This window comes from Mus caroli, unplaced genomic scaffold, assembly GCF_978045245.1.
Source record: "Mus caroli unplaced genomic scaffold, Mus_caroli_1 scaffold_3, whole genome shotgun sequence".
NCBI lineage: Eukaryota > Metazoa > Chordata > Mammalia > Rodentia > Muridae > Mus > Mus caroli.
The window spans coordinates 14,527,622-14,540,220 of record NW_028227258.1 but is presented as its reverse complement, the minus strand read 5'-3'; the positions used below and the strand labels follow the sequence as shown (position 1 = coordinate 14,540,220).

The 12,599-nt window shown below is 40.2% G+C and overlaps 1 protein-coding gene across 1 annotated transcript in view; it reads left to right on the top strand.

Moving 5' to 3' along the window:
* Nucleotides 1–12,599, top strand: part of Col24a1 (collagen type XXIV alpha 1 chain) — a 264,200-nt gene that overhangs the window by 152,151 nt on the left and 99,450 nt on the right. The window contains exons 33-34 of the mRNA XM_085835446.1: nucleotides 1,448–1,501; nucleotides 9,721–9,774. Coding sequence (XP_085691572.1) covers nucleotides 1,448–1,501; nucleotides 9,721–9,774 — 108 coding nt within the window. The remainder of the gene's footprint in view (nucleotides 1–1,447; nucleotides 1,502–9,720; nucleotides 9,775–12,599) is intronic.

Genomic DNA, 12,599 nt, shown 5'->3' with positions numbered 1-12,599 from the left:
CAGGGCTCAGATTGCATGCCCGTGTTCACAGTGGCATGTTGACAATAGCCAAAAGCTGGAGCAATTTAAGTGACCCCTGACAGATGAGTGAACAAAATGTGGTTTATGCACCCATGGGAATATTATTCTACTTTAAAAAGGATGCTTTGACACAAGCTAAAAGGAAGAACCCAGAAGACATTCTACCCAGTAGACACACAAGAGAACAGATGTCATAGGATCTCACTTATGATAATAACCTAGACAGTCAAATTCATGGAAACAAACATAGATACAGGGAAAGAAGCAGCAGTAATAAGTGAAGCATTGGCAGGGATTCAACTGGGACCAGCAGACACACAAGAGAACAGATGTCATAGGATCTCACTTATGATAATAACCTAGACAGTCAAATTCATGGAAACAAACATAGATACAGGGAAAGAAGCAGCAGTAATAAGTGAAGCATTGGCAGGGATTCAACTGGGAAGGTGAAATGGTTCTGGAGATGGATGGTGGGCATGGTTGATAAACATTGTGGATGTATTTAATGCTAAAGAATTATATTCTTTTTTTCTTTTGTGTGAGTTTTTTTATTAGATATTTTCTTTATTTACATTTCAAATGCTATTCCCTTTCCTAGTTTCCTCTCCGAAAAACCCCTATCCCCTCCTCCCTTCCCCCACTCACCTACCCACCCAGTCCTGCTTCCTGGCCCTGGCATTCCCCTTCACAGGACCAAGGGCCTCTCCTCCCATTAATGATCAATTAGGCCATCCTCTGCTACATATGCAGCTGGAGCCATAGGTCCCTCCATGTGTACTCTATGGTTGGTGGTTTAGTCCTTGGGAGCTCTTGGGGTACTGGTTGGTTCATATTGTTGTTCTTCCTATGGGGCTGCAAACCCTTCAGTTCCTTGGGTACTTTCTCTAGCTCCTTCATTGGAGACCCCGTGCTCAGTCCAATGGATGGCTGTGAGCATCGACTTCTGTATTTGTCAGGCACTGGCAGAGCCTCTCAGGAGACAGCCATATCAGGCTCTTGTCAGCATGTACTTGTTGGCATCCACAATAGTGTCTGGGTTTGGTGGCTGTATATGGGATGGATCCCCAGGTGGGGCAGTCCCTGAATGATCATTACCTCAGTCTCTGTTCCACATTTTATCTCTGTAACTCCTTCCGTGGGTATTTTGTTCCCCCTTCTAAGAAGGATCAAAGTATCCACACTTTGGTCTTCCTTCTTCTTGAGTTTGTGGGCTGCAGAGATGGCTCAGCCATTAAAGGCTAGGTTCACAACCAAAAATATAAGAATTATATTCTTTGCTGTGCATATGTACAATCTTATGTACAAAGAGAAAAAGATGAAGAATGCATAGGAAAAAAACCCACAAGCAAAGGCAGGTGTGTAAGCTAGCTAAGGCATTTTCAGATGCGCTGCTTTTCTACAAATTTCTCATTTGTTTGTCAAGGGCTTCCAAGGACTCCCTGGCAGCTCAGGAGACGTGGGGCCTGCCGGAGAACCCGTAAGTGTCTCTATGTTCTTCTAATTCCTGTGGGGTTCACTTGCTTTCCATGACTGTGTCCGCAGTGCTGAAGGTGACTTTGCTTTAGAAACAATATTGACCCCATATAGCAAAGACAAAGCTTATAGAATGAGCATTTTACTGTATCAGTTCTGCAGGATACAAACAAATAAACATACACCCATACATACATTCATACATACATACATGCATACATACATAAATACATATGTGTGTTGGTATCATAATTTTGTTGCTCTTATGGCTCTATGTAGTTAAATTTGGTGCTTTTCTCTATGACTGTTAAAATGAGCTTATTTCTGTTTTTGAAAAACAAAAACCTTCAGTGACGCTCAGAAATATTCTTTCTGGATGGCCTGCAGTTCTTATAATTGGTGCATTACCACACACAGAGTCAACAGCTCTATAATGAAAGCCATGTAGTGAAGCCAGTCTTTGTATCTGATTGGCCTAAATATGCAAATATGATAGAAATGCTATTGCATCAACAGTACAAAAACCATATGCCATGATTCCATAGCTCTGATTCAGTTCTGGAGTTTCAATGGAAAGGGCATTGAGCAAAGGGAAAAACTCCGACACACTCCTTTCTCACATCTTAGCCCTTATTGCCAATGAAATCATTCTTTAGCGCAATCATGTCAGATGTCAGATGCTGTAACGTGCTTTAGCCACTGGGTTGATATTATCACCAGTTGACACACTGTTTGCAGGTGGCCTTAGCATAATTAATTTAGTTAGTAACAGTGGAAAAGTTTACCAAAGAGTAAAAGGTTCACACTTGACCTATGACATAAGCTCATCGAACAATAAGGGCTCACAATGTGTGTAGTTCTTGCCCGATAAATATCTAAGATGTGGCACGATCTTTGCATAGCTAAGCCTTTGGTTTGCTCTCTGTTTTATGTGCCTCAACCTGCTGCGCCATCACAAATGTTGATTTGACCTGAAATAGCACAGTGCTCTTTTGCACAGCTTGGTTAAGTCTCTGAAAACCCCACAAGCCAGAGACCATCTCTTTACCTTTGTGCTCTCCATTGCTGGTGCGGTGCCCAGCAAACTCCATTTACTCGTTGTGTGCTGGTTACACTGACTAAGCAAAGGGTCATGTACCCAACACTGTCATGGACACAGTAAGTAACATTAGACTGGGGAACTGGTATGAAGAGCCATGAGATTTTATTAGAGAAATCTGTCACAATGGAAACAAAAATCTTAGAAATGAGGAAAGACTTATACTTTATTTTTTTTACTTCTTTTTATTAGGTATTTTCTTCATTTACATTTCCAGTGGTATCCCAAAAGTCCCCCATACCCTCCCCCCGCCACTCCCCTACCCACTCACTCCCACTTCTTGGCCCTGGTGTTCCCCTGTTCTGAGGCATATAAAGTTTGCATGACCAATGGGCCTCTCTTTCCACTGATGGCCGACTAGGCCATCTTCTGATATGTTATACTTTAAATTGATACAAGAAAACACTTCTTAAGCAAAATGGCTTAGTAGTGCTTCAATGTCAATGTGAAGGTCACAGAGTCATGGAACTGGTAAATAAAATATAAACCAATTTATGATGGATTAACAGATTTGGGGGGCATATATTTGAACTGATGCTTCAATCATAGAAATGAAGGAAATTGGTAAAATAGGCACAAAAAATGAAATGTTTTTTTTTTTTTACATTTCAAAAATAACAGAATAAGAACTACAACCATTCTATAACAAAAAATTTAAACTTTTTTCTCCATTGTAAGGCAAGCATTGCTATTAAATAGATAACTATCCATTCAGATTCAGTCAACAATTATTTATTAAGAATCTGCTCTCGATGTTTAACAGTAAGCATGAAGTTTCCAGTCTAGTGATAAATACATTATTGGTTAAGTAATTACATATAAAAACAGGTAATTATGAATTGAGATAAGTACTAGAAAGTGCAGTCAGAACTCAGGCCCCCTAGGGGAGAAGTTCACTGCTCAGCAATAGTATGTGGGTGCTCAAAATCCTTATATAAAATGGAATGGTGTCTTCTCATCGCCTTTCCATTTCTTCCTGTGTACCTTAAGTCATCTCTGGGCTAATTATAATAATTAATAAAATATAAATCTATGTAAATAATTGCTATAGTATATTGTTTAAGAAACATTGTGAAGAAGAAAAAGTCTGTATGTGTTTGATGTAGACATTTTCAAAGATTGTTTCTTTCTTTTTTTTTTTCCTGTATTTGATTAAATCCGTAAGTGCAAAACAGATAAAGAAGACTAATAGGAATTCAGACTTAGAGGATCTATGATAAATAAGCTGTCATGATCTAGCAGTTCAAGAAAGCTTCCATGAGCAGAACTATGTGATCTGACAGGAAAGTTACAGTGTTTGAGCCAAGATGAGGGGATTTTCTCCCAGAACCAGAGGACAGGCAACATGGCTAAGACAGTTGGACAGAAAGCAGGTACAACACAAGACCAGAAAGGGACATACTGACCACACACACAGCTCTATGGCCCCTATCCCAGAGGATTTATACAGTTATCTTAAGGACTAGGGGGGGGGGGAGGAACAGTGATCAAATTATAAATATTATCAAACCACATAGATGAAGGAGTTGAGAGCCAAGATCCAAATAAGATGCAGCCAAAGTCTGATAAGCAGGCAAGAAAGGAGTGGAGAGGAGAAAAGAATTCCAAAGTGTTTTAAAAAGCAGTGGGAGAGACAGAGCCTCTTTGTGAGTGTCGTGCCCGAGTGTCTGGCTTCTTGCATTGAATATCACTTATTGGAGCAGGAAGACAATTGAAACCCCGGACTGGGGAACTGAAGATTACACACTCAGTGAGGAATATGAGATGCCTTTGAGAAACATTACGTTGTCTGCTGGACTCAGATCAAAGGAATGCACTAAAGTGATAAATATGAGACTTAGGGCTGGAGATGGCTCAGAAGTTAAGAGCACTTGCTGCTCTTGAGGAAGAGTTACGTTTGCTTCCCAGAAATCAGAAACCATGTGGCAGTCCACAACCACCTGTAACCCCAGCTGCAGGGCATCTCATGCCCTCTTCTGGCTTCAATAGGCACATTTGGTTCACATATATAGATGTGAGCAAACACTCACAATCACATGAACATCATTACTTGGAGACAGCAGAAATGAGAGAGAATAAAATGTCTTTAAAAAGATGTAATAGGACCAACAATATGACTCAGTGGCTAAAGGGCCTAGCCTGCTGCTAAGCCTGGCCACTTGAGTCTGATCCCAGAGACATTCGTAGTGGAAAGATAGGGAAGAGAAATTACTCCTGTGTGTTACCCTCTGACTTCCATCTATGCTTTGTGGCAAGTCACACACACACACACACACACACACACACACACACACACCACAATAAATAAATAAATAAATATAAAGTAAATAGTAAAAATCATAATGAGAATTGAGCTTAGTCTCAGTTGGTGTTCCTTTTAATCAACAGAAGTGAACCTTCTATTCTACAGTGTAGGATACATATTCCAAAGAACTGAACATAAAGGATAGGGTTATAGACAGTACAGTCCAAGGAAATCAGATCCAAGAGCGAAGGAGACCTGGAAGCTTCCAAATAAATGTCATTGTAGGGAGACAGTCACAGAGAAGGCGTCCAGTTACTGCCAAGTGATTTTGGACAATTAAAGCTGGGGGAACATCATATGGTGCTGACTGAAACTTTACATTCCTGCTTGATTTCTCAGAGGGCCAGGTTGGCCTTCTGTTTGCTTCCTTGCTATTGCTCTTTAGCATTTGCATTTCCCTCTATCTGTTCTATTGGGGCAGAATGAGAAGGCTTGATCCACATGACCTTTTCCAGTGACTTTTGCAGTCATTGAAGGCTGAAGTTAAGTTTTATAATTTTCAGTGTCGGCAGGAAAGAATAGAAACACCAAAAATAAGGGCTAAAATAAATGAGGAAAATCAAACATATAAATCAGAAGTTTCAGAGTTTCCTTAGTGTGTAGGAATGAGTGTACTAAAGAGGCTAGAGTTGGCGATCCTTCACTGTTTTCCAGATCAATTGTCCCTAAAACAGCCACACTGTGTGACTCCTTCAAGCTGTGACCACAGCAACATGGAGTAGCTCAGACAAAGACCATCTGACCCACAAACCCCCAAATGCTAGCTGACCCTCCAAGAAAAGCTTAGTGCCCATCAACCGGTAACCTCGTTGGGTCCCTCAGGCCCTCTTTTTCTCTGTAGCCTTTGCTTAATCCCAGGATGGCGAGCAAGTGTGGGGACAAGGACTATTGCAAAGACATTGTAAATTTCTATACGTGCCAGGAAAGAAACCAAACCTCCATTCAGTAACAGAATACACATTCTTTTGGAACTCACATAAAACATGTGCCAAGATAGACCATAATGTGGGCTAAAATGTGCATCTTAACTGTTTCAAAGAATAAACACAATACAGTGTCTGCTCACAGACCATAACAGAATTAAGTTAAAAACTAAAAATAAAAACATGGTGAAAGAAATCTCAAAATTTCAAGATATTAAAAAACACAGTTCTAAATAATATACTGATTAATAATGAAACTTCCTGCCAGCCACATGGCTTAGCAGGTAAAAGGGCACAAGATTAATGATCTTAGTTCAGTCCCTGGAACCCAGAGTGGAAGGAGAGAACCTTCCAATTGTTCTCTAGCCTCTACACTGTGCTGCACATATCCCCATAAACACATGTAAACATACACATGTGTACACATGAACACACATAACAACATGATGATAAAACTCAGAAGAAAAAAATTAAATATCGTAGCTAAATTAAAGTACAGCCTAAAAAAAATTGTAGATTTAAAGGAAATTTGCAACATAAATTTTAGAGGAGCAGGAGAGATGGAGCAGGTCCCTTGCTCTTCCAGAGGATCTGAGTTAGTTCCCGAGGTGGCAGCTCACGACAGTCGGTAACTTCAGAGTCGAGATCCAACACCCCCGTAGAGATGCGCGTACAGAGACAACCCCAGGCAGCTCATGACAGTCAGTAACTTCAGAGTCGGGATCCAACACCCTCGCAGAGATGCGCATACAGAGACAACCCCAATGCACATAAAATAAAAATGAAAGAGGTGTTCTTCTTTATTTAAAAAAAAATTAGAAAGAAAAATGGTCTCAAATAGTCTAAACTTCCACTTAGAAACAAGAGAAGATTGAATATAGAGTAAGCATAATAAAATAAATAATAGATATAAAAGCCAAAAACTAATTCAAAAGAATCAATTAACCCAAAAGCAGAGAAAATTTCTCAACCTCTGGGCAGAGTAATCAAGAGAATAACAAGAAAATGCAAACTACTGATATCAGAAGTTACAGAGAAGCCATCTCTACTGATTGCATACACATTAAAAGGATGAACAGCTCCTATGTCTAACAACTCTATAACTTAGATGTTAGCCAGCTACTTAAAAGACTATTTTAACAGAGCTCTCTTAAAGTCTGATCATTTGCATATGTCTATGTGGGACTTAGCTCAATAATCAATAACTTTATAAAGCAAAAAGCACAGCCCCAGTGATCTCATTGACTAAATCTACTAAACATTTAGCAAACAAGTGGTGGGAATTCTGTATAGCTTAACATGGGGAGCTTCTTCCTGGCTCATTCCAAGAGGCCAGAATTATCCCAGGACCAAAGCCAGACACATCTGTTACAGGGAAAGAAAATCTCAGACCAATCTCACTCAGAAACATAAGTACAAAGCCCTCAGCAGAATATTAGATCAATCCAACACCATTGCTTGTACATCATGACCAAGTAGGATTTATTCCAGGTATGCAGGAAAGTTTAACATTCAAAAATCTATGTAATCTATCAACTTAATAGTCTAAAGAAGAAAATACAGTGTCATAAATATATCCAGGAAAATTATTTGACGAATTTCCATATCCACTCATGCTAAAAAATAAAATACAGACTCTCAACAAACTTGGAATAGGAGGGGGATACCTATTCCAACTTCTTATGAAGAAAAACCTTATGAGAAAATAGCCTTAAAGCCAGAAAAATTGATATAGTTCCTTACATTTATGCAACAGAATAGTATTTGGCAAACAAACAAGCAAAAAGAAGTAAAGACAATGGCTAAGATCAAAAATTCAGGTGACAGCAGTTGCTGGCGAGGATGTGGAGAAAGAGGAACACTCCTCCATTGTTGGTGGGATTGCAAGCTTGTACAACCACTCTGGAAATCAGTCTGGCGGTTCCTCAGAAAATTGGACATAGTACTACCGGAGGATCCAGCAATACCTCTCCTGGGCATATATCCAGAAGATGTCCCAACCGGTAAAAAGGACACATGTTCCACTATGTTCATAGCAGCCCTATTTATAATAGCCAGAAGCTGGAAAGAACCCAGATGTCCCTCAACAGAGGAATGGATACAGAAATTATGGTACATTTACACAATGGAGTACTACTCAGCTATTAAAAAGAATGAATTTATGAAATTCCTAGCCAAATGGATGGACCTGGAGGGCATCATCTTGAGTGAAGTAACACAATCACAAAAGAACTCACACAATATGTATTCACTGATAAGTGGATATTAGCCCAAAACTTAGGATACCCAAGATTTAAGATACAATTTGCTAAACGCATGAAACTCAAGAAGAATGAAGACCAAAGTGTGGACACTGTGCACCTTCTCAGAATTGGGAACAAAACACCCAGGGAAGGAGTTACAGAGACAAAGTTCGTAGCGGTGATGAAAGGATGGACCATTTAGAGACTGCCGTATCCAGGGATCCATCCCATAATCAACTTCTAAACGCTGACACCATTGCATACACTAGCAAGATTTAGCTGAAAGGACCCAAATATAGCTGTCTCTTGTGAGACGATGCTGGGGCCTAGCAAACACAGGAGTGGATGTTCACAGTCAGCTATTGGATGTATCACAGGGCTCCCAATGGAGAAGCTAGAGTAAGTACCCAAGGAGCTAAAGGGATCTGCAACCCTATTGTTGGAACAACATGATGTACTAACTAGAACCCCGGAGCTCTTGTCTCTAGCTGCATATGTATCGAAAGATGGCCTAGTCAGCCATCAATGGAAAGAGAGGCCCATTGGACTTGCAAACTTTATATGCCCCAATATAGGGGAATGCCAGGGCCAAAAGAATGGGAATGGGTGGATAGGGAAGTGGGGGGGCGCTATGGGGGACTTTTGGGATAGCATTGGAAACGTAATTGAGGAAAATATGTAATAAAAATATTAAAAAAAAAAAAAAAGAACCAGGGGAATGCCAGGACCAAGAAGTGGGAGTGGGTGGGTAGGGGAGTGGGAGGGGGGTCTGGGGGACTTTGGGGATAGCATTTGAAATGTAAATGAAGAAAATACCTAATTAAAAAAAAAAAAACAAACAAAAAAAAAAACAAAAAAAAAACAACAAAAAAATTTCTCTATATCTGTTATGGAAGAGCATAAGACATACTCTATGATAACATTTCTTGGTATTTCAAAGTGAATAAAGGATGTTAAGTAAAACAAAATTCAAAAGAAAAAAAAAAAGAAGTAAAGACAAGAGCCATCAAGTTTAAATATTTGTAGGTGAATCACAAGTGCATGATGACATTCTGGAGAATATATATATATATATATCATAGAACATTCTGACCAAAATCACCATAGGGAAGAAAGAGTACATTTCAGCTAATAGGCTGCAGTCCATCATTGAGGGAAGTCAGGGCAGGACCTGGAAGCAGAAACCATAGAGGCATGCTGTTTGCTGTCTCCATTAGAGCTTTATGCTCAGCTTGCTTGCTTATAAAGCCCTGAACCACCTGCCTAGGGAATGGTGCTGCCCACAATAGTCTGAGCCCTCCCACATCATCTAATGATCAAGAAAGTCTCCCACAAACATGCCCACAGTTAGAGAGAGCTAGGACAGCACAATATTTGATAATTATTTGGTATTTGGTAAATGTTTGTAAATGAATGAGTAAATTGAGGAATAACATGTAATGGTGCCCCTTGCTCTATTTTAACTTTAAGTACAAGCATAGTTTAGCATTATTCATGAAGCAACACAGATGCCTCAACCAAGTTAAAATTGTATTTATACAAAGAGCGAAGTAATATGTCAGTCAGATACTATTTATTAAAATGAAGTTGAGATGTGTTGTTTATTAAAAGGATAAACTTTGATTCTCATATTTTCAATTTATTTGAATATAGGGACCACGAGGACTGCCTGGTATTGCTGGACTTCCTGGAGAGATGGGTGTTGAGGTAACATTTTTGTGGTTCATTCAAAATTTTGAATCACTGTGTTTTATAAAACAAGGTGAATTGAATAATTAAGTATATGTCAGGGAGAACAATTTTATAGGATTTTCTTTTATATTTAGAAAATAAAACCTAAAACTATATAAAAGGCAGAAATAATCAATGTGTGGAGATAATTTCATGCATACAAAGTTCTCCTCTAAGAACTAGTTCACTGAAATGATGGGACAAAAAGTGAATAAAGATAGTCCTTCACTGATGAGAATTTGACTTGATAGCTCTTCACTCTAAGAGGTGGCAGTCTTTAGAGAATGGGCAGCTTTGGCATCGCCTGATTTACTATACCATTTGCAGTAATAAACCACATTTGTTATATTCATAAAATTCAATCACTTCATTTCTGTTTCTGACTTTAGTAGCAAAACTGTACATTTCCCCCACTTCCCTGGCATCTGTGAAAGTTATCATCTATCTGTCTGTCTACCTATCTATCCCTATCTCTTGCTTCCTCACTTCATCTTCTCATTGTCCTTTCTCAGATTCATGTGGAACTGCCCTTCCACCTCCTCAGCTTTGCTGACTGAATACAAACTAATGTCACCATAAAAGCCGTTAACCCATACCTCTCTTCTTTGAGCATCTGTTGACATCTTGATGGCCTTTTATGTATCTACCCAACTAGATAGCCCCTAAACATCTCGTGTGCAAAATCTGTGCACTCCTGGTCTCCTGTTTCTATATGCAAAGCCCATTACTTTCCTGTTCTTCTGTTTTCATGAAAATCTCACTGAAAGGTCACATGATGCTCAGTACACCCGACCTGAGAGTCATCCTAACATCTCCCTTCTTCACCCTCTCCTTATCTTTTTCCTCCTCCTCCTCCTCCTCCTCCTCCTCCTCCTTCTTCTTCTTCTTCTTCTTCTTCTTCTTCTTCTTCTCTCCTTATACTTTATCTTTGACCCCTTGCTGCTTTAAATCTATCCTTCTCTCTTCAGCCCTCCTGCAAAAGTCAAACCTTCCACCTTTATGCCATGTCTCTTCTAACTCCCGGCAGGCCCTTAGCTAATCATCACCAGTTTATATTTCTTGTAACATTCTTGAGATTCTTTGAAAGTTGCATAACCTTTACAATAAATATCCACTTCTTTTTTAATTTTATGTACTTTGTTGTTTTTTCTTTAAAAAAAAACTTCTAAATAAGAAAACCACACACCAAAATTAACTGATTTCTTAGCACAATAATTTCTATATGGTTTGCTTCTTCTCCTGGTCTTGGTGACACAGTTCCTCTTCCTTGTCTATGCCATCCTCTTGCTGTGCATTCAGCAGGGGATGCAAGGATGAAAGATGAGGTCCCCGACTCCTGTACAAGCTCATAATCTATTTCAGAATACAGTCAACATCAACAGCCACTATATCGCAATGGGTCAGGCTCAGTAATGTAGAAATTGACAGGGAAATAGAGGAACAGAGCAGTTGCTGCTTGACCCTGCCTGAGGGAGAAAGAAAATAAGACATGAATATGGGAACATAAAAAAAAATGAGATTGAAGGCACAAGAAAGGAGTTTCAGTGAGAAGAGAAAGGATACTACAGATGAGGGAATCCCAGGAAGAAGGGTGGCATTCGGGAGATCCTCAGACTGTGGGGCCGTGTGGAATATTGACTGTCAACAGAGAATAGGAAGGGGCTGGAAGGAAACCATGAAGAGTCTCGAGTACTCTACTGAAAAGTTTGAGCCTTTTGTCTTGGGCTCTTATAAGTCATCATACAAACAAGGCAGTAATGAGGTCAGACTCATATTTTGAAAAAGTAATTCTAGCAGCTGAATGCGAAATGTTTCTCAGCAATGGGAAGTAAGGATAGGTCTACTTATTAAAAGGGTTTTGAAGAGGGTCATGTGGGCACACTTCTGCAATCCTAGCACTCGAGACTTTGAGGCAGGAGGATTATTCTGAGCTTGAGGCTAGCCTGTGAAACTGTAAATTCTGGGATAGCCTGAGCTATGCTGTGAGATTCTGATAGAAGAAAAAGAGGGGGGGGGGGGAAGAAGGAAGAGGAGGGAGGGAGAGACAGAGAGAGGGAGGACAGGAGGGAGGTAGAGAGACAGAGACAGAGACAGAGAGTGGGAGGGAGGAAGGGAGGGGGAATAAAGGCAGAAGGTTAGCCTTTTGCAGGAGAGCTGAACAAGAAGGATGGATTTAAGACAATGAGGGCTTATTCAAAGAGAAAACTAAGGGAGAGAGGGAGGGCGGGCAGGGGGAGGGAAGGAACAAAAGAGGCTGGTGAACTGAAGTGATAATGTACACACAGCAATACTCATCCTCTAAATGCTACAGATTCTTCATATGTGGAATTCAGAAAACGGAGCAGAAAGAGAAGCAAAAGCAGTCTGACATTTCTAGGTCATGTGACAGAAGTGGCAGTGCCTCTTCCTGAGTCTGGAAGGCTGCAAGGGAGCAGATGCCACAGTCTGCTTGTCCACCCAAGGCAAATAGCTTACAAATACCAGAGCTGACTAAGATGTGACCAAAAGGTAGCACTTATGGCCACCAGTACTGTGCCACCTCCCGAGCCTGAAGAAACCACAGAGAAATCACACCTCACCGCTTGAATTTTTTAAGAGAGTAGAAAAGATTCTGTTGTGATAAGGATGTGAAATCCCCACCCCCACCCGGTGATGTGAGGAAAATACAGAGGTTTCACAGGGGTTTAAGACAGCAGAAAAGAGAGCACCCATCAGCAAATAAAAGATGAGATGTGCCTCACCCCTCAGCAGAGTGACTGAGGGTCCCGACTTTTATGACACTTGACCTCTGGATCGTGCTT